The 22,298-nt window shown below is 48.1% G+C and overlaps 1 protein-coding gene across 2 annotated transcripts in view; it reads left to right on the plus strand.

Annotated features, from left to right (window-relative positions):
- Window positions 1-404: 404 nt before the first annotated feature.
- DUSP10 (dual specificity phosphatase 10) overlaps window positions 405-22,298 on the plus strand; it is a 30,978-nt gene continuing 9,084 nt past the window's right edge. Inside the window, exons 1-2 of one of the 2 annotated variants that reach the window (XM_052806022.1) lie at window positions 405-520; window positions 5,777-6,622. In XM_052806022.1, the coding sequence (XP_052661982.1) occupies window positions 5,821-6,622 (802 nt within the window). In that variant the 5' untranslated portion in view covers window positions 405-520; window positions 5,777-5,820. Of the gene's footprint in view, window positions 521-3,982; window positions 4,109-5,776; window positions 6,623-22,298 lie in introns of those variants that run through there. The other variant, XM_052806021.1, reaches the window with a different exon arrangement.

Consider the following 22,298-nt stretch of genomic DNA (forward strand, 5'->3'; position numbering starts at 1 on the left):
ACCTGCTGAAGTGCAGGATACTGGTTTGCAATTTAAATACTGTACTGGTTAACACCTTTGCTTTCCCCAGGTTTCCCAATTTTCTGCTCCACGGTGTAAGCTGTTGTGTGGCTTTGGGCAAGTCATTCAACCTCTTGCTTCCCATTTCTACTGGTAAAATTGCTCTGTTTATATCCCAGCCTCAGGAGGGACAGGCAACTGTCCTTTATTGTCTTTACACAGCCTGTTATGGTGAACACCTAACTTTGGTTGTTACTCTGCTCCTAAAACCGAAACAACACTACCACTGAGAGGGCAGCGCTGACAGGAGTAGACACAGGAGTGCCCAGTCCTGCAGTTGTACGGACCACAGAGCATGCAGTGGTCACGGCGGAGGGATGCACCATCTCGTGCATCAGGTCAAATCCTTTCTTCACACATCACTTTGGAGGAGATTTGTATGTTCGGGGGGGACAGGACAGCAGACCTTCCTGTCTGCTTAGACGCAGGGTGGCTGCTGTACATGGCTTTTTTGGCAAAGGTAATTATTTATTTTTTTTTAATCCTAAACAAGAGAAAAGGTCCCTGATTGTAGAGCGGAAGATAAGAATGGTTGACGTAGAAGAAATCTTTCAATAACAAGGGACTCTTTAGCCTGAGAGCACTTAAGGGATGCCTGTGTTACTGGCGAGAATTTTGATGGCTTCTTTTTCACATCTGTTAAATATTCAGCATGTTTTTAGCAATCTTTACCCTTTCTGTGAGGTTGAACGGGTTTGATTGGATTTTATGCAATTAGTATACTGTGAGATTTTGTGAGGATTTGCTTCAATTCTGAGATGATTTCTCTTTGTCTGCTTGTGGTTTTCTACAAATATCTGAGCAAGTGCACCATGATGGCAAAAGCATTTGAGGAAAATGAATGTCAAAATCCCATGTGCTGCTACTGCTGGAAGAGGGAATTTAACTAAGATCTGCCAGCTTTCATAGTAAGAATGCTTGTATGCTTTTCAGAAAATAGAGGTTTAGTTGTTAGGGAATAGATAAGTCGTGTCTCTTATGAGTGTTAAATTACAGAAAGCAAAAGCATTTAGAAAGCTGTTCATTGAATATGCTCAGAAAAAAAAATCACAGCGGGTTGTGGTTTCTGAGAGCAGGAAAAAGGCCAATCTTATGTCATAGGCTAATAAAATATATTAAGGATGAAGTCAGTAAAAGTTCTGTAGGAAATCCTCTGAAACCGGGGACGAATAGCAACTTACAGTCAACTTTCTAAGAAAAATATAAAGTTAAGTCAAATTTATGAGACAAAAGTACATTTGGCCTCCCTTTGTATTGTAAGAAAACTTGGCAAAGGCTGCGTATCCTTCAGAAGGGAGCACTGCTTGCCACGGGTAAGCTCTGCACGGCTCTTCTGTGAGGTGAACTCCTCCATAAACAAGTCACAAAACATTTCCTCGGCGCACGTTGTTAGTACTGAGAAATTTGGTCAGAAAGTAAAAGATAGCTAAATCAATGATTCCAAGCGTTTTCTAGCAAATGTTTGCTTTAGGACACGTCTGGCTTTGGGAGGATGCCCAAACACAGAAACCCAGTTTCCAGCTCCCCTGGTTGGAAGGACCATTTCAGGCGGTGAATTGAACACAAGCCCATGGAAAGCTCCTTCCCCAAGCCTGAGCGTGGCTTGAAAGGGCAGTTTTGAGAGAAGCATGAGCTAACCCTCCTCCCTGCAGTGAGCCCAGTGCCAACCTCAGCAAGCCACGGACAAAGAGTAATAGAGAGCATGAAAATGCTACAGTGGTGTCTCACGCTGACACCTCCAGGGAACTGCACCATGTTTGTGGAGAGAGTCTGAGACCAGTGCATTTCTGCATTGATCTGTTTGCCGACTCGCTGGGGAGGGCAGCAATTGCACGCTGGTACTAGAAGCCTGATTTGCCTTTATGCTAGGTAGTACGGTGACTTACATTTTATAAGCCTTCAGAAGGTAATACCTCCAGACTATGGTCTTTGCTGGTGTGAAGATGAAGCCGCTCCATGACTTAGTTGCTTGAAGTCTTTGCCCACGTGTTTGCTCTCAGTGGGAGCAGATTGCAGGAGGTGAAGCTGTTGCATGCGAGAGCCTTCCCCCAGCTCCCCTTTCCTTTCCAGCGTGCAGGAGAACTGCTGCCTTGCTGTGGCATCGCAACAGTGGAAACCAAAAGTCTGAGTTTGTGCTGGATGAGTCAGTGTCCTGCGAGGAACATTTAGGGGAAAGCAACTGATTGTTTAAGGGGTGGCTGTGAGAATGACTTGACTTGCTGTTTACGTTAGAACTATTCACCAAAAAAATCAAGTACTCAGTGCTTCTGAAATCTTGCTACCTGTTTTCGTGTTTTTTACTCTGAATTGCTGAATGCTGATACTACTGCATTTTTTGTAATAGTCCTGGTTGGATTGGTAGTCACAGCTTGAAAATCCCAGTTGAAAAATGAATTCTCCATGTGCACTCCAGAGCCAAAATCTTTGGGGGCTAATTTAGATTCAGTGTTATCATACTGACAACATCCTACCTGCTCTAACTTCACCCTTCCTCCTCTAGCTCAAAGGGGTGTAGGTGAAACTCTTGGGCACTCCCTCCGTCACGGAGGGCACAGTGGGATGCATCATTCTGGCAACGCCACTTTCCCTGTCTCTGACTTGGTGGGTTGATACGTGATGGATTGATACGTGATGAGATGCGCTTGCTAAACCAGGAAATGCTAAAATGGATTGCACAGTGGGGAAGGAATGGGTGCAAAAATCTCGTGCTGCTGCCAGGTCCCCTCCCGGTGTTTGATGAGTTGATCCATACGGCTCGAAAATCAATTTTCACCTTTTGCCTTGTAGTGCACCCGTAGCGAGGGTGAGAGCTCATTATTTTACCCATGTCAAGGTCTGACAGAAAGGATGAAAGGGATTTATACTTGTCCTCGTAACTGGTCCTTAAAATCTTGTCCTCAAGCCTGTATTGCTTTCCTTTTCACACTGGGAGAGTCCAGTCTAATCTGAATGTTCAGGACCAGGATGGACTGGCAGTATGCCAGAAGCTGGATTTGATCAGAATTTGCATAACACGGAGCAACTGGATCCATCTTTAACGTGGAGGTCAGGCAGGAGGAGACCTACAGGCCTAGCCGGCTCCGAGCTGCGTGTGGGGGGACATCGCCTGCCCTCCCCGTGATTTATAGCTGCCGTGCAGGGAAGTTATTGTTTTTCTACTCAAAGTATCTTGTGCGGGCTTATTTTTGTTGGAGGCGGATCGCTTGGAAGAGCATCTAAAAAGCAGCCTCCTTGATTTGACGCCACTTGTACCTCACCGTGCTGCTTGTGGGGGGGGTGAGGCTGGGGAGGGCACGCAGCACTGCCCCGAAACCCCAGGAGCCGGGGGGCTTTGCTCTCCCTGCCCTCCTTTGAAGGCGGCCGGTGGTCTCGCTGGCCCTTTCCCGTAGGTTGTGGAAATAGCTCTGCCAATGGCTCTGGCTCGCTTTGGGTGGCGGTGGCGGGGAGGTGGCGCGTCCCTCTGAGGGGCAGCTCCCTGACGGGGTGGCGTGGCGCAGGGGGCGGCAGGCCGGGGGTTGCTGGGGTGTTGGTGGCTCTTCCTGGTGAAGGGACCGATTTGGGACGTTTTGGGGGGGGGGGGGGTCGCACCGGCAAGGCCCGTTCGTTACCCAGGCGCCTCAGGCCGCCCCGGGGCCGCGGGTGCGCGCACCGTCCTGCGGGGGGCGCTGCCGCGGGGGGGGGGAGGGCGGGGGCGCGCGGCCCGGCCGCCTCCGCCTGTCAACGGGGAGCAGCTGCTGCCCCGGGGCGCGGGCCGGCGCCGCGCCCTCCCGATTGGCTGCCGATGACATCACCGCCCCGGCGGCCGGCGGGCCGGCCACGCCTCCTTCCCCGCCCCGCCGCCCGCCGCCGCGAGGTGATTGGCCGGCGGGGCCGCCCGTCGCCGCCCGCCCCGCCCCCGCCGAGCCGTACATTTACGCGGTAGCAAAAGAGAAAGTAACGAGGATGGTGCGGGCGGCGCGCGGGACGCGGGGCGGGCGGCGCGCGGGGCAGCGGGCGCGAGAGGCAGCGGTGGCCGCCGCGACGCACCGGGCCGGAGCGCGCCGCGCCGGTGAGTGCGGGGGAGCGGAGCGGAGCGGAGCGGGGGCCGCGGGAGCCCGGGCAGGGCTGCGGCGGCGGGGGAGCACCGGCCCGGCCCGGCTCGGCTCGGCTCGGCTCGGCTCGCTGCGCGGGTGGCGGCGGCCCTGGGTCCCTGCGCTCGGGGGTAAAACTTCAGTTTCCCACTTCTCTTGAGCTTCTTTCTTGTTTCCCCCGTCCCTAGCTAGGGGAGCTGGGTTATCTCCCTCGTTTATTTAATTTTACTATTTTTTTTTTTTTAATTGTATCAGGCGAACGGGCTCGGGGCTTGTTTATCCTTTTTCTAAACGGCGAAAAGGGCGAGGGGAGGTTTGGGAAAACAAGAGCAGGCTGGAAAACCTCCCGGTTGAGCCGCTGCCGCCGCCGGGCCGCTCCGCCCGGCCCCGGGACCTCCGCCGTCCCCCGGGCGGGTGGGTCGCGGCACCTTGTCTTGCTCCGGAGGTGCCCGCGGGTTTGCTCCGTAAAGTGGTGGCTGCTGGGGGGGGGGGTGGCGGGTGGCGGCGTCCTCCGGGCCGCCCCGGGAGGAGGAGGTCTCGCTTTTTGGGATGGGACATCTCCGTGCCCCTTTTTCAACGGGCCCGGTGCAGAGCTGGATGGGGAGGCGAACCGGTGTTGCAAGCACTCGTCCGCTTCTGGGGAATTGGTGGAGTTCGTGAAGTTGCTGCTAGGATGTGTCTTCCAGCGAGAGCCGCAGCTGCCCCAAAAGTTGCTGGGGAAGGGGAGGCACTGTTTGAGCTTTCTTAGGTGGTTTTGCTCTTTGTTGTCTTCCTTCCCTCCCGAGTGGAAAGTGGGGGGGGGGGGGTTTCTAATCCTGTGTGCTGCCCCTTAGCAAGTGGCAGGGCAGAGGTTGTGCGGGCTGTGACCTTGGCTGGAGTAGAGGGGACCCCTCTTTCTAGAAGCTGTGAAATGTGCTGGGGGGGAGGGAACTTCTGCCTCTGGGACTGCTGGAGATCAGCAGCTTTCCTGGGCCTGGAGCTGGGGACTTAACTGGGGCTGGACTAACCTCTAACAGGGGGATGGAAGCGCAAGGCGCACGCTTACTTTTTGTAACGGTCTCCAGAACCTAATTTTCCTGTTTTTTCTCCTGGGTGTTTTTTGCTTAGCTGTATGCGTTCAAGTTTGTGTCCATATCAGAGAATATATTCACAAGCTAATTTTCTTCCAGCTTGCTGGAAAAGTTGCATGTTGCCACTGACACATTCAGCTCCTGTGCGTTCCTCCCAGTAGTAGAGTCAGCCCAGTAGTTGCTTCCCTTGCAGTAAGCAATGGGAACAAGAGAACGTGCCTCTCTCTCATTATCAGTTGCATTCCTTGCAGCCTGGGGTTTCAGAATAGCTCAGCACCATCTGCATGTAGACAAATGCCTCCTCCTGGGTGTAGCTGCTCCGTCCAGGCTAGTCGCGTGTATTCTGCGTGCCATGTGCACACGTGCAGATAGCTGAAGTATTCGCTGCAGGATTGGAAAAGGTTTTTTAGCAACTACTGTGAGCTGGTAACTGTCAGAAGGGGTTGTTAGGTTGTTAGCCGTGGATAATGGGTGTTGGCAAAGTAAGTTGCTGTATCTGTAGGCTTATGTGATGTCGTGATCTGTTTTCATCACCTTTTTCTTCTTCCCATTCCCCCTCCCTTTTTTCTTTTGCAGGGTGATCTTGAGTTCTTCTTAACTTGCTAGTACTCAGCCTCCTCATGCCTCCATCTCCTTTAGACGACAGGGTAGTAGTGGCACTTTCGAGGCCAGTGAGACCTCAGGATCTCAACCTTTGTTTAGACTCTAGCTATCTTGAATCTGCCTCTTCTGCCAGTGAGAACCACTCCAGTCTGCTCAGCACAGCTGTCGTGTCCCTAAAGACTGCTAATCTCACGTATATGCCCTCATCTAACGGCTCTGCACGCTCCCTGAGTTGTGGATGCAGCAGTGCCAGTTGCTGCACTGTGGCAACGTACGACAAGGACACTCAGGCCCAAACTCAAGCGAGCACCAGCAGCGCTAACGCCGGAGCCTCCACTGCCTGCCCTGCCAACCAAATGGTCAACAGCAATGAGAATGCCGGCAGCTTGAGCCCGCTGGGCGGAGTGGGGAGCCCGGTCTCAGGCACCACCAAGCAACTCGCTAGCATCAAGATAATTTACCCCAATGATCTGGCGAAGAAGATGACCAAATGCAGCAAGAGCCACCAACAGAACCAAGGGCCTGTCATCATTGACTGCAGGCCGTTCATGGAGTATAATAAGAGCCACATTCAAGGGGCTGTCCACATTAACTGTTCTGACAAGATCAGCCGGAGAAGGCTCCAGCAGGGCAAGATCACCGTCTTGGACTTGATCTCCTGCCGGGAAGGCAAGGACTCCTTCAAGAGGATCTTTTCCAAAGAAATCATAGTTTATGATGAGAATACCAATGAGCCAAGCAGAGTAATGCCTTCCCAGCCACTCCACATAGTGCTGGAGTCGCTCAAGCGAGAAGGCAAGGAACCCCTAGTCCTAAAAGGTAATCCGCCTCTTTGCCCACACGTAGTCTCATGGCTTGCTTTGCAGCGCGTGTACTCTGGTGTCAGCCTTGCTGATGGTTGAACTGTGAAAGCGTCCGTTTATCTCTAGGAAGGCCTGCGTACCTCGAGTCACCAGTGGCAAAGCAAATGCCTTCCATGGACAAATCATGGAGCTGGTAGCATGGAGATGCTTGCTTTTCTCTGACTGTTGTCCTTGAGTAGCAGAGGGGGTGGGAACTGGAAGGAGAAGGAAACGTGCTTCCTGGTGTCTGTCTGTGCAGACAAAGAATTTCCCCCAATGCTTGCTCTGAGTATTTATAGCCCAAGGGGCAGAGGTCTGGGAGGGTATACTTCTCTCTTAGCTCATCAGACTGACCTTTACTTAGCAGCCTTATTTTGGTCCATGTAAAACTGAACTTATAGGTGCTGGAAAGGGGCAGTGGGAGAGTAGAAGAAGGGAGGAGGAAAGATGACAGAGGCCACTTGGTCTGAGGCATTCCGTCATGGACCAGTCAGCAAAACTTGAGGAGCAATCAAGCCTTGTTTTGGTGGTACGGGGTCAGAATAATGGACGGAGGGAGATACTTTGTTCAAAAAGTGATCTGAAAGTGTTGCATTTACATGTACCTATGCTTTCTGTAAAGGTTCCTGTTTTAACCTGTTGTTTGGTCTATCCCTTAGTGCATTGGGGGAAATGAGCCCCACCAACTAAGGCAGCATCCAAGGACACTTCTATTTCTTCACTTTATTCTGTAGCTCCTATTTATAACAATGCACCCTTCCAGATTGAATCTGCTTTACCCTGGATGTTTGTGCCATTCAGAGGCATGGTTGGCAGAGACTGGCCGTGGCACTGAGAAACCGTGGAAGGAGAAACCAGGGAAGGAGTTGTTGCTTAGCTTATACTGTATGTATTTAATTCACTTAATCTTTCTGTACAGCTTACTACTTCCAACCCGCACAACGTGACAGGAGAATGGATTAGGCTGATAGTTTATCCCCTCTCCTCTGCTTAGTTTCATGCTTTATAGGAGCGAAGTGTCCTGTGAGATACTCCTCTGTGGGTGTATCTTGTGGAAGCTTAAAATTGCACTGAACTTTCTCCTTGCTCCAGGCAAGTGTATGGTCATGCTGGGCTTGCTTCGATACTTGCTACAGGTTCCCAGTATGCTTTTATTGAGTCTTTCAGGTCACAATGGTGCCCTTCATCTGTAAAAGAGGGAGAGGAGGTGCTTTGCAGAGTGAGGTTACCACTGAAGTCCTGCATTTCTGGTGGTAATCATTCTGTCATACAACCCCCGCAACTAGATACATGGCTGTAGTCTGCAAGCCTTCCTATCCTTAGAAAAGTGGGATGCTGAAGGTGTTTTTCCTGTGTTTCTCTGAAAACGCTGAAGCTTCTGTGGCCCTCAAACTGGCAGTTTTTCAGTACCTGAAGTAAGGTCCTGGCTGAGGTGGAGCTGCATAGCTGTAGTTGGGCAGCACCAAGCTGTTGGGCCCCACAGGCAGGTTGTGGGCAGCCCCTGCTCTCACGTTCCAATGCTGGTTGCTGCCCCTGGGCACTGCGCTGGGTTTAACAGAGTGCTTGCAGGATTGCTCGGGCCATTTTTGGTTTTCAGCCACTGAGAACCATTAGCATCTGCCTTGAAGACCTGCTTAGCAGAAATCCCCTCCCCAAGTTGTCCTGGAAGCATGCTAGAAGACAGAGGAAGCCCAAATTCTTTGCTTTTTGGATGTAGTGGTCGGCTGGGCCAGAGCAGACCTCACCTGAGGAAGTGTGTAGCGAGGAGCTCACCCCATCACCTTAACTCCCCTGCCCCCCTTTGAAGTGGGGCTCAAACTGGGGTCAAATGGAGTTGAGCGTAGGATAAAGCAGCATTTAGAAAGGCTGTGGTTAAGTTTCTGAGCCGGAGGAGTGGTGCTGGAAGTGCTCGTTATTTAGTTTCACTTGTCAGATAGCGTTTTTTCCATCATGCTTCAGCAGCCTGGGAGCTGGCGTGAGCCTCTGGGTTCAGGCACCAAAATGAAACTGGGGGTAGCTGGGGAGCCCTTTTTGCCTCTGTTTGTTATTTCGAGCGATTTCTTTTGCTCGCTGCAGTCTGGTCCTAATTTATTGCCGCCCCATCTGATCCCTGGTGTTGTGTTTGCAAACACTGGTTGCTAGCCTGGCTGTCCAAGTTTATGTCCCCCTGATCCGGTGCCACCTTCTCCATGTTTGGTGCTGCCTGTCAGCCCGCGGCCCCGTTGCCGTTTTCGTGGCACGGTGTCGCGTTGTGGGGCGAATCCGATCGGCAAAGCCGAGGGTTGAGTTACAGCTTTGGCTCACGGTGTGCCGGGGTAGCGACGTGGCCCTGCGTGCATTTAGGTTTTAGGTGCCCGAGACTTTTTAAGCAGTGGAGAAACTCTGTGCCGTTTCCAAAGGCCAGGCTGTGATCTATAGATAAATGTATGTATGGGGGACCTTATTAGGCTCAAATTAAAAAGAGGTGGCCTGATTCATTTTTAGTGTAGCAGACCAATATATAAACTAGCACTGTGACGAGAGCCTTGGGGTTTTATGAATGCTGTGGTATGGGGGGATTTCAAGACCTCTGTTCCTCCCTTTCTACCCATGCCTCTCTTTGCTGCTTTCTTTAACATGGAGCTTTTTTTTTTTTGGTCATGAATATAACATTTGCATAATTTTGATTTAAGCTCTTTAGAAGCAAAGATTTGCTTATTTCTTTGTTCACAAGGCACAAGAGCGCTTGAGACAGGCATAAACCCCCTATTTTGGAAAAAAAAAAAAAAGTACTTCACAGTGCTGCTACACAGGCTCTAGCAGCCTAAGCTGTCAGGGCTGAAGCTGCTGCTCAGTCTATATACAAAATAGGAAGAAGTCATGTTTCTTCCCCGCACCCACACACCTTCATGCTAACCATGGTATTTCATGCTTACTGAAACCTAAAGGGGCCTCCCTTTTTGTGGATGGTTTTTTTTTTTGTTGTTTTTTTTTTTTTTTTTGCTTAGTGTTGGGAAGGAGAGGTTGAAAAACCAGTGATGTGAGCCCAGCATCCCTTCCTCTTGAGGCCAATGGCAAAGCTGTTGCTGAATTTGGGGAGGGAGAGCATGGCGGTGCGGCCCTGGGCTGGCTCAGCAGCCCCGGCCCTCCTTGGTGGGGTTGTGCCCCTTTCCCTCCTGCAAACCCAATGGCAGCAAGGCACGTCCCTGAGCACCTCAGCTCATAGCAAAAGTGGCCTGGAGTCTTGGGGGTTTGTGTGCCTGAGTTTGCTACTGGGACCTAAAAATAGGAAGTGGGAAATTCATTTGCATTCAGATGAAAAATACTATTTTACCCAGAATTAAATGTTTAGGTTTGGAGTTGAGCGTCTCTTTTCCAGGTTAAATTAAATCTACAAATGAAACAAAAATGAAAAATTGAAGCATCTGTGCCAACACATTTCAACAGCTTTTAACACAAGAGGAGTTGCCTTTGTCTCCCTGGCTGGTGTCTAGCAGTATTGTCTTCATCCTGCCCTTCCTCCTCTGCCTTTGAGCCCCAGCAGCAGGAGCCTTGTGAACTCGCTGAAGTCTTGTGTTTTGTTTTTGAAGGCTTCTGTGTTTGCCTGCAGGGAAACACCAAATTTGAAAGCAGAGGTGCAAAAGGTAATTTGGTAAATAATTCCCCTCCCCACAACCCCCTGCATGCTCTAAACTGTTGGCTGGACTGCTGCAAGGGGGATGGGGAGGAACTGGCTGGTAGTGATAACAACTGGTTGCTTCTCTGTTCTTGTTCCTGGTCTGAGGAGCTTATATATGCTCTGGCTTTCAGTGTTCTCATTGCTCATCTAACAGGGTAATAAATGAAGTGACTCGCTCTCATTATAGCAGGGAGTATAAGACTTGCCAGCAAACCACTTCGTGCTTTCTGCCACAGTCTAAGAATAGCTTCAGATCTCTTACCACACTGAAGTCGCATATCAGCAAAGTTGAAACAACTACAGAGGGACCGAGACACCTATAAAAGGAATAAGTGCCTACTTTATGTTGTCCCACGTTCATGTAAAATACTGATCAGCTGCCTTTGGAGTACCTGATCTGGTCATAATCTGTTGCAAGTACATTATTAATTATTATTATTAATTATATAATTTAACAGTGTCAGTGTTACTTTAAACCCTAATTGGATTACACTGCACAAGTGTATTTGAGAGTAAAACTTGACGCAATCGTCAACAAATCCAGCTGACCAGCAGAACACGTGCCTGGCACTTATTTCCACCAGAGATGTCCACTGAATAATTATTAAGTCATGGCTGTAATAGGGAAATGTGTATTTTTAAGTGTTAAGTAATGTGTGTGAAGTGTCCAATGTGTTTAAAACTGAAGTGTGTTCCCTCTGGGCTGCAGAGGAAATCTGGCCCCATCAGCCACTGGGGAAAAAAACACTTCTGCCGGCTCTATTAGGGTTGAGATTTCACCTTCAGTTTTCAGACTCTGATTACTGGAGCTTGAAAAGGTATCTTTTTCTTCACTGGAATAGATAAGCTTATTGGCCTTAACACTTGAGAATTGGTTGTGTGTGTCTATACCTTTTGCATATAGATAAACTGGGGCAATAGTGTGGTTGGAGACCACAGTCTTTTCTGTACTTCCAGGGGATGCTTCTGCAAAGGAGTGTACCTCTAAACTTTGCCTGTTCAACAGTAATGGAAAGTGTAGCATTTCGTCCCAGATGATGGCATCTGAGCATTCAAAGTGCTGGCTTGCACAGTGCCTGTCACGTTTTAACTGTCCTTGGGGGGGAAGAGGGCAATGACATTCTTTTGCAAATAGAGGAACAGGAAGAATAATTTTTTTTTTTTTTTAAGCTCTCCAGCTTCTCATACCCTTGGAAACAAAACTAAGAGTCAAGAAGCAAACTGTTATATTAGGCAAATATCTCTGATGCTTGTAAAGAAAAATCTGGTTCCAGTTCTGTTTAAACTAGGGGGACATCCCCTGCAGTGTTCCTGGTAGGTAGACATTGGGTTATAATTAGCTGAATGCCTCATGTGCTGCCCTTACTCTTACCCTGCTGGAGGCGGACAATCTACTAGTAAAATCTTTATAGAGTTGCTTGCTGGTGTGTCTTCTGGCTTTTTATTCTTAAGGTGAGTACAGCCTTTTTGAGAGGCTCAGGGTAAATGAGTAGGTGTATTTGAGATTTGAGTGGTGTTTGGATGTTAATACAGATGGACTTTTTTTTTTTTTTTAAACCTATACAGCGGTTGTTTTCCTTCCAAAGCAGCAGCCAATGTTTTTACTACACTAAGGAGCACAGAAGTTTTTAGTGAGATTACCTAGTCTTTACGATGCATTTGAAATGGGGGATCAGCTACTTGTCTTTAGGCTATGACTCTTTCTTTACACTGTGAAAAGCCATGTTATAATTAGTTTTTTATTTATGTAAGCAACTCTGAAGTGAAGAAATGCCATAAGTAGGAGCAGCATGAACACAGTCTTAACATTTGTCTGTTTTGCGTGTTAACCAGCCAACCAGGAGGGAAATATTTCTCAAATATTCAGCACGGGCTTGCAGGGCTATAGAATTCATGCTGTTTAAAGAAATAGATTACGGTAATCTGTGAGGATGACCTAATGCATTGTCCCTTTGCATGTGAGATAAGATTATGTGTGGTGCCTTGGCCTTGTTGGGAAGTCTCTGGTGGGCCTGGGAGAGCACTGGCTACAAAAATCGCAAGGCTGACCTGAATTATAGCAAGCAGTTGTTTGCCTGGAGCTTTGTTTCTAGATAATCACCTGAATCTGTCTTCAGCATTTTTTTTAAACACCTCTGTGCTGTAGAAGTTAAACTTTTTTTGAAGTTCTTGTTATCACAAAGGTGTTTGGTAAGCTGGGGCTTAAAGAAGTGTGGCAGATATCATGGATGTCACCTTTCCCCTCCTCGCCTAAAAGTCAAGAGCTGGCAGAGTACTGTTGAGAGGAGGCTGGATAAAGGTGATGTCTTGCGCGTTGCACTTGCTTCAGCTTCAGCTGGCAGGCCTTTCACCTGGTCTTGATCCAATGAATGTTGATGGTTATGGTGGTAAAGCTCACATGTACACCAGTGCCTTTGGGTTTGGCCACCAGTCCTGGCTGTGCCTCTCAACGCACACTGTGTGGAGGCAGAACAGGGGGTGGCTGTGAGCAGGAGCCACGGAGGGGTTCAGCGGGGTTATTTCTGCAGCTGGAAAGTCCCAGTGTGCTCGTGGTCTCTGTGCGGGGTGGCCAGTTGATATTCTGTGCTTCAGTAGGGAAGCTGCGGGGTTGGTGGTTTTTTTTTGTTTTTTGTTTTTTTTTTTTAATGCCTTGTGACTTTTTAGTACAGAAAACTCTTTGCTTCAACTAACATCTGTGATCAAGACAACCTCATGTCTGGAAGCATCTCAGCCCACTGGAGGCTGGTTTTGTTGTGTCTTTCCCTGCTCTGAAAGATGTTGGTTCCCTGGGAGCATGTGTCCCTCCAGAAGGTGGTCTCTGACCTGCTTCTGGAACTGCACAGCAGCATTTTAGGGCTTGAAGGAGAGGTGGGGAGATGGGAGAAGTCTGACTCTCCCATGTGGGGCAGAAAGTGGGTAATCTGGCTAGAGAGGTAACTCTGCCTAGATAGCAGGGCAGTCTTGAGGCCAGGGGAGCTCTGGCCAAGGCTCTGCGATGGTTATCATCTTGCTCTGTGACTAAGCACGCACAACAGACTTGCTGTAAGGCCTTGGACAAGTCATTTTAATCTGTCTGGGTTCTATTTCTTCTGTCCTTTGTACTGTTTGTAACACTGAGCTCATCTCTCTTGTTGCCATCGGTATTAAGTGTGGTTGACCCAGGTTCATCCACTGTCGTGGTGGTGCCCTGGAACAACATAGCTGCCTGTTGCAGAAAGTTAGGAGCACTCCCTTCCCCTCTTCCCTTTACGGTGTGTTCTGGCTAAGTGATAAACTGTAGGCTTTGATTTGCCTCTAGTTGGTTTTTGTTCTTTTAAAAATTCAAGGTTTGTTTTCCTGTCTTTCTCTGCTTGGGTGAGCAGGTTGCCTCCTTTCTAAAGGAAAGCTCCACTCCCAGTGAAGAGACCAAGATCCAGAAGGGGCACAAGCTTTTGGTCTCCTGGCACTTGTTCTTAGTGGTGCCCCTAAGAGCGTGTCCCAGGAGACTATGTGCAAGAAAGACCTGAGCCAGCAAGTCTGCGGGGAGCAACTGGGACCTTGTAGGTCTGGGTGCCACCTAGTCCCTCTTGTCCTGAAGGAATGAGCCTCTGATTGCTGCTGCTTGGGGCAATGCTAGCCTTGTCTAGCTCAATTACACCCACAGCTCCCTTGGCTAGGGTCCAGCCAGTCTGTGTGTCCCTGCACTGGGCTGTCCCAACCGGAGGGATCTGGGGTTAGCACAGAGTGACTGTAAATCTGTCATCACCTGCTGCTGGGGGGGACGTGAATGTGCTCCATGGGTGGGAGGGCTTGGGAGCCACTGCTCCCACTAGGGTTAGATGCTGCTTTGCACATGTGCATCGCTTTGTTTCCAAGATAATGGCTTTGAAGGAGGAAATTGGAAAAAAATAAATTAAGAGAATAATAATAAAGTGACATGAACATGTTAGTTCCAATTCTTTTACTATGCTCTAGCTTTAAAAAGTCTATAGCATGCCTGGGTTAATTCCTACTTGATTCACTGCAACAGAGAAGAACTGCTTCTAATTAAAGATAATAAAAAGAACAAATGTTACTACTTGTCCACACATGAATTATTATTACATATATATATTTTTTTTTCTTACAATCGCTTAAAGAGATTTGGAAAATAGAAGGTAACTTGCAAGCTTCTGTCATATCAGTTGAATTGGTTGTCTCAAGTTTAGTATGCCAAAGTGTGGTATTAAGCCTTACGTAAGCAGTTGACCAATGATGTTTTAAAGCAAAAGCTGTTAAGAGCAATTGACCTGTACTGTGTTGGTGATTGGCTCTAACTCTTCATCGTCTCTGCTAAGATAATGGGAGACTGTCTGTTCAGTCGATGAAAACTAAGAATAAGCCTTTTGCTGCTGCTTAGAATTTGCGGCATATTTTCAGTACAAAACCACTTAAGGTGATTGTTTAATGTGAGGTTAATATTAGGTTCATAGGTGTTTGTGTTAGTCCTGCAAGGCAGCATGACATCTCTCTTGAAGGATAACACAGTCCTTATGCTTCCTGGGAAACGTTAGTGTTAACTCTGCTTGGAGACAGGGAGATCCAGGTTGGTTTTGATATGGCTGAAGAGATTACTTGTTTGATTGCTATTTATCTGTAAATATGTCTTCCCCCCCCCCCCCTTCTTTTTTTACTTCCCTTGACTCTCGAGTATACAGATGCAAACTGGGTCTACTTTTTCTTGCCCTTTGGGGTTTTTAAGGTCTAGCCTTGCCTCCCTGACCATTAGGATTGGGATTTAAGTGCTGGCAGGGCTGACCCTGAAGTTTGTGCCAGGGTGGGCTGACACATGGCTTGCACCATGCTAGTTTCAGTAGTTTGCTGCTTTTATTTTTGGACAGTGTGGCACGGGGATGCGTCAGACAGCACCCTTTATTTTCTATGGGCTTTCCTCATGTGCTTTGAAATACCTTGCTGAAAAGTGTCAAATGAGAGCCAGTATTTCTAGCAAAAAGGATAGAAACTCTTCACTTTAAAAAGAGTTTAGATCCAGCAGGAATTGGTGGCATTCCCAAACTCTGGTGTGGTATCAGCACCCTGTTTTCCTTTCATATTAATGCAAATATTACTGGGGGTTCTGATGTGGAGGAGCAGTGGTTTGGGCTGGAAAAGAGCCTGTGTTCATCCTCGGGAGAAACAAAGCAGCCTGCTCTGTCGTTAGAAAGAAGCTGTCCTGAAGAGGTTGCCCTTAAAAGGGTAAAGTGAATAAATGGATGGCTGAAGCATGAAAATGTCAGTGTTCTCTAAAACATGTGAATTAAACAGAAATGTCCACTCCTACGCATCCAGGATTACAGATGTCTGACACAGTGCTGGGACCCTTCTCCCTCTTCAGACGTGCTGAGCCAAAGCCCTCTGCATTGCGCTCGTGTGTGATCCCACCGGCCGCCAGCTGCCTGCGGGCCAAGCGAGCCAGTTGCTTGAGGGATGCACGTGGTGATGGGCAGGGAGAGACTTGGTAATAGGTTAAAAACCAAACCAAACCTGGTGTTTTGGGGAAATCTGGTCTGCTCTACCTCTGTCTGTGAAAACAGACTCATAGCTCTTTGTCAATATAAAACCATTTGTGGTATCTTTATTGCATTTAAATAGTTTCTGTTCCCTCCCCCCTCACTTCCCCTGCCTCGTTTGTACATAGCTTCAGCATTTCTTGATGACCTTTTTGTTAATATGATTTCCAGTGGGAGCATTTCACAGTAGAAGTATGTATTCCTTCAGGGTTTACGCTGACATTTCCAGTGATTATTTAATTGGACTTCATGTTAGCCTACATCCCCATGGGAACGCATACTTTTGCTATGAGAAGTTGTAATGTGTCTAATTTTGAGTTTCTGCTATAAACGCTTGCCCTCCAGGGAGGGTAGGTCCAATCCTCGTCTGTGGCTGCAGAATTGTCACCATAGTGTGTTTGGGATGTGGGGTTTCTTGTCTTGTTCCTAATTACATTCTTCTATAGCTTAATCCTTGTACCAAAATTGAGAGCAGGCCTTCTCTTTCACCTTCCTGACCGCTCCCCAAGGATAACGCAACACTTTGAAGGATGCTGCCATGTGGCTTATTTTCCTTTGAATACCTCCCCTTTTTTTTTTTCTTTTTTCTCTCTGTCAAATGGGCAGACTCCGCATTCACTCAGCATAGGGGGATTTCCAGTTACAAGCTGGAACCACTGTCTTGAATTCAGAGATGTGGTCCAGAAGTATTCACAGCAGCTTCTGGACAGGCTGGTGAGTAGTCCAGAAGTCAGTGGTCTCTCTTGGAAAAGCTGGCAATTAAGGTAGGGAAGGGATGAGTGGGATTTGCATGGGTGGCCTGGATCCAAAACTTAGGGTCTGAAGAAAAAACTAACTTCAAGACAAAAAAAAAAAAAAAACCACAAAAACAAAAACCCAAGAAAGGTTCCCTAGTGGCAGGTTAAAAAAAAACTTTAAAAATTGTTTGTTTCTAATTGGAACCAATTTGGATGATCTAGTGGTCCTCAGAAGAAGAAAAACAGAGGGGTGAGAACTGCTGGTGGAAAGCAGCAAGTCATGTGTTGAGGTGTGGGAGGCACTGGGGGTGACAGTGTGGTTGCGAGCAGGCAGTGGCGGGTTTGGAGGAGCTGAGAGCGGAGCTTGGTACAGCCAGCATCTCTGGGACAGCCTGGCAGGGGAAGGGGTTTCCAGTGACCTCTCTCCTGCCTCCCTGGGACGTGTCCCTAGGACAGCCAGCTGCGCTGTGCCTGGTGTCGAAGTACAAAATAAAAGCAGATGAGACCAGGGACTGCAGAGGCCAGTGGCAGAGGATGTGCTGTGGCAAGGGGCGTGAGCCGTAGAGAGATGAAATTAGAAACAACATGCAAACGCACGCGCATGCCTCGATGCTGAGGGGAAACCTTTCCTCTTTATCCGGCGTCACACTCTTGACTTCTAAAGGGACCTCAAAGTCTTTGTGTCAAGGCATTTGTGTACAAACAGACCTCTTGGGATAGTTCCCACATGGAAAAAACCTGACCTTGCAAGTTCTTCAGAATGCAGGGGTTTGCCTTTTTTTGAAGTGCCGTTGGCAGCTTGATTAGAGGGAGAGACTAGATTAGATTGAGTGTATCGAGGTGGAAGCTGTTCTTTGTGAACTATGTTTACTTTTACTTTATGTTTGTTTAAAGCTTAATCTTTTGTGGCAAGGCTGATGCTGAATGCTGTGTGGGCAACAGGGAAAGGAACCCTGCGATGGGTCTTTTGAACCTCCTTCAGACAGGTGAGAAATACGCTTGCAGGACCAGAAGGCCAGACCTCTTCTACTTGCTAGTAGCAATAGAAGTAGAAAAACTTTCGGTTAGGCCTTTGATTTTTGGAAAACAATAATGGGGGGCAATACTGGTTGTTGAGGTAAATGTGGATACTTACGTTGCAAAAGGATGGATTTTTTTATTTCCTCCCCTTCTTTAACAGCAGGAATAGTAATGTGTAAAGTAGTCCTGGTGTCACTGTGGTCTCCTTGCACTGCAGAAGGATGGGTTCCCCTCTGTTGGGGGCTTGACATCACATAAATCTCCCTCCAGTGTTTTAAAACCAGACAAACAAAAACCCCACCATTTCCTTGAAATCAAAGGAGCAACTCCTAATGTCACCTGGGTGAGCGTGGTCTGATAGGTCCCCACCCCTTTTGACAGAAGGAAGTTGCCCTTCTCATCGCAGCTTCCCGCTGTGTGGGCCAAATACTCTGTTTTCAACCATGTCAAGCTTCCTACAGCAGTGAGGGCAAGCCCTGAGTGCTGCTCAGCAGCAGCTGCGGTGAGGAGGACATCTGTCTTGGAGAGTAGGAACACTCCTACAGTGACCTGCCGGGATTAGCCCTGTTGCTCTAGAAGAGGCATGGGAAGCACAGTTCTTTGCCACAGCAAGTGGAGCCCTGCTTGGACAAGGAAAGTGGCTGTCTTGTGTTCTTCAGGAAATTCGAGCATCCCTTCTTTCAGTACCTCAGGATGAACAGAGAGTGTTCCCCAGTATGCACCAAGAACCATCTTTGCTATGGCTAAAATGGTGCCAGCAACAGCTGTGGGAAAGTGTGATGGCTAGATCTTCCACTGCAAGGTGGTCTTAGCTCTCGTGCTCTATGGGTGCACCCCCAGTGCCTCCATGCCCTCCCTGCTAGTGCCTTTGGTATCCAGTAGACCTACCCCTGCTTGAGGCTAAGGGAGTACTGCAGAAGAAATACACAGTTAGGTGCTTTTCTCCTGCTTTTACTCTTCCTGTGTCATCGGTGGTGTTGGAGATAAGGTAGTGGGCCTTCGGTTTGGTTATGGCCCAGATGTAAGATCCTTTGTGCACAGCCATAAACTTTGCAGACATGGCTGTGTTGGTAAGTGGTATAAAGAGATGGTCTGGATGGTTGTCCACATCCTGGGAGTGGATTTGGCCTATACTGGCTGAATTCCGCTTCAACCTGTACACCTCCTTTTTCCTTGGTGGAAGGAAGCAAGCTGTGATGGATTTGCTGCTAAGAGCATACCTGTGTCAGAGGGGAGCGGTATCCCCTGGGGTGCTGCTGTGCTGGAGCTCATGGTTCACCGTGCATGAGAAAGCACTCCTAATATAGATGTGTGACCTGGGGACAAGGCATTGCCTCCAAATAAGCTCAGCCACCCTCAGCCCTCTGTAAACCTGTTGTGTGAAGGTTAGCACAAGGAAAGCAATGCTATGTACCCGCTGAAGCCGGTGGGGACTGTAGCCTGAGCCAAAGGGGAGGAATACATGACAGTAGGGAAAAAAAAGTAAGCAAGCACAGTGCTCAAAGGTAAGTGCATCTCGCTTGAGCGTGGTGCTACAGTCCATAGCATGCCCTGCCTATGGTACAGGAGCAGCCCAAATGCTGGCATTAAAGCAGTGGTGGCTCAGCACCAGCTTGCCACCCTGCAGCAGGACCTTTGGGCACTGATGGCAGCATGGCGGGGGGGTGGCCGTGGGGCCTGGACTCCCCTGCCGGGTTGAGGAAGGACACAGCACTGGGTGGATGAAGTGTCTGGGCAGTACCTGGCCTCTATTTTTACATGCTGGAGTCACATTTGCTTAACCTTGAGGCATCCTGCACTTTGATTCAACTTGACACAAAGTCATCTGTTCATTAATAACACAGAAGCAGTTTAATTGTTGTCTTAGTGGAAAAATACATGAGACTGTCATCAGCTGTTGCTTCTGGCAGTGCTTTTCTGCAGTAATGTAAATAAATGAGGTCACAGGTTTAAAGGAACAGGCTGTACTTGCACAAATTCAAAGCGTCATCTTAAACAGATATGCACCAATTGTCTGAATATCTTTGTCCTGTGCCCCAAATGCTCACTGTAACATTTTGACCTTAAACACACTCAAACGCAGCTGCAGGAGCTCGGTTTGCTATGTCGGTACTGACAGGGCACATGCTGAGTGGGTGTTTTAAAACTTGGCTTCGTTCCTGAGCGAGTGAAGCTTTTAGTGGCCAGAACCCCAGTATCGCCAGATTCTCTGCTGCTCCCCCCGTGAGAGCCCAGCAACTCAAGAGGAGGGGAAGTTACAGACCAAACATCTTTTCTGCTGATACTTCACAGCAGCCCGGGATTTCTGCTCTTGTTGCACATGTGCGTGTGTGTTTTGGTTCTATTTTTTTGCAATGGCTTTGTGGTATTGTAATCGAGGATGAGCGGATCCAGAAATCCGCCTGGACAGCTTTGAAAGCTGTATAAAAGGTCTGTTTGTCTCCCGGGACCACGTGTTCTGTCTAAATGTGGATCCCGCATCTGCAGTCTGTCATGTATAAAAATATGTTCCTGTTTGTAATTGTAGCGGGAACACCCAGTACCTGTCATGCTTAGAACAAAGTATAGCCACACCAATGAGGTAATGCAAAGGTATTGCTTTATGGTGAGGGTATTTCACAGTAACTGCCTCTCTATAAGCTCCCTCACTACTCTCTGTGGAGGGAACAAGGTCATTTACTCCCTTTACTGTGGGGTAAGAGCCTGTTTCCTATCTGGAAACATGTTGCAAATCTACCAAAACATATTGTAAACCCACATCCTAATTTGCGTATAGTCACACAGCCATAGAGCAGCAGTGATGGTTGAAAGAGGTGCGAAAGAAGACACAGAGAAGGAGGGCAGGTGTTACTGAACTCCTTGTACTTTAATTCTCAGTCTGGTCTTAAAAAAACAACCAACCAAACAAAAAACTCCACTTCTATAAAATGTGTGCAGGTAAGGTTTGTTCTTCTTGCTTTCTTTGAAGATGATTGTTTCTATTGCAAGGTCTTGGTCCCTTGTAGAAGTTGGTTGCCTAGTTCCTGCCATACCTTTTGTGCCTGTTTTGCATCGTATTTGCCCTCTTCTGGTGGCAAATGACAGACACCATGTTTGGCATGATTTTTATGCAAGCACCGTGCTGCTTGTCTCTTTTTTTTTTTTTTTTTTTTTTTTCATTTGTTCAGAGCTGCTCTGGCTCCTGTCCAGCTGCTCACCTGGCTGTGGAGCACTGGTGCAAGCCCTGGGCTCCTGGGTGGCTTCAGAGCTGGGAAATCTGTGTGCAGCTGCTGCCTGGGTGCTGCTCGGCGGGGGATTTTGAGGAGCATTAAAGTGAGATGTTTATGGGCAGATGGCTGCAAAGAACTTGAACAAACAAGTGTGAATAGCTGGAGCATGTATGGTGCTGACTTGAAACTTCCTAGAAGTTTCAAGGTCTCGGACAATCCAACGTCTGTTGTCGCTCGCTAACTGTTCTGGCAGGGCAGGATGCTGGAAGATGTCATGCAGTGGTAAGTGCAAAAATATCTGGCTCTTGCATCAGTGGTGAGCAAGAGCCCTTGGTCTTCTGTTGTGTTCCACTAGATAGCAGGTGAGGCCATCAGTCGTGAAGGGTCCTGCTTCATTGATTCATTTACTCAAGGAAGAAATATCTTGGGTTCCCCAGTGTGCTGGGCATCCTTGCATGTCCATTTTCATTCAGATTTGGGTAGGTTCAGCCCCCCTGAAAGCCTGCCTGGCAGCAGGTTTGGAGCAGAGTGTGCACAAAAGCACTTGGGATGTTCTCTGCATCCATGTGTGGGCTGTGTCAAACTGGCTGGGCAGTTCAGGCTTTTTGCTGTACTTTGGTTATTAAAGCTAAGTGGTATGTTTAAAGCTAGAAGAGACAGGTTACAAGCATGACATTCTGTAGAAGTGAATGTTGGTGGCTTATCTAGCTGCTGGCATTTTGGTTTGTCACTGAAGGTGGCTATGCAGCTGAGTCTAGGCTTCATGGCTGTTGTTCAAACTGCACTGCTATGCACGCTCTGGTTTTTCCTGGTGGATATATTATATTGCCTCTGCTTAGGCTGCCTGTATATGATGAAGGCTTTTTGCATATTGCAAATAGCAGCTGAAAAACTGCTTTTAAAGTGCAGCTTATTTTTGTGCTAGTGAGAGGCTTCTGCCAGGTTGTGCTTCTCTTCCACACTCCCTATTATTGCCCTGTGTAACACTTCCTTCATGCCCCAGGTTTGGGAAGGCTTGAGCAGCTTCAACCACAAAACAGCTTCTGTTACAACGACGAGTGGAGCCTCTGCATCCATACCTTGAGCTTCCTCGTGATCCAGAGTTGCTGTCAGTAGCAGTGATATGTCTTGGTCCTTGCTGAGTTTAATGAATCAGATCAGGCTTGCAGTAGCTATGTGTTGGCCTGCTCTCTCAGTACAGCCTCTTCTCCCCCACTGCATGAAGATTTTAAATGCTGAAATAGCAGCTGCTCGACAAAGGAATACAGATGCATTTGAATTTGTACATTGTATTTACCTTCATGTGGAAAGTCCATCCCTCTTTGACTCTTTCTGACTGGTCATAATGAACTTTGCTTGGACCTTTTTTGGGAAGTAGTCTCACAAGCTTTAGAAAAACCTGAGCATTATGCATGCATGACCTCCACTTAAATTGCCCTAGTGTCTCATAAATTAGCTAGGAGCAAGGATCATGTGTGGTGAGCATGGCGAGAGCGGATTA

This window comes from Harpia harpyja, chromosome 13 (assembly GCF_026419915.1).
Source record: "Harpia harpyja isolate bHarHar1 chromosome 13, bHarHar1 primary haplotype, whole genome shotgun sequence".
Taxonomy (NCBI): domain Eukaryota; kingdom Metazoa; phylum Chordata; class Aves; order Accipitriformes; family Accipitridae; genus Harpia; species Harpia harpyja.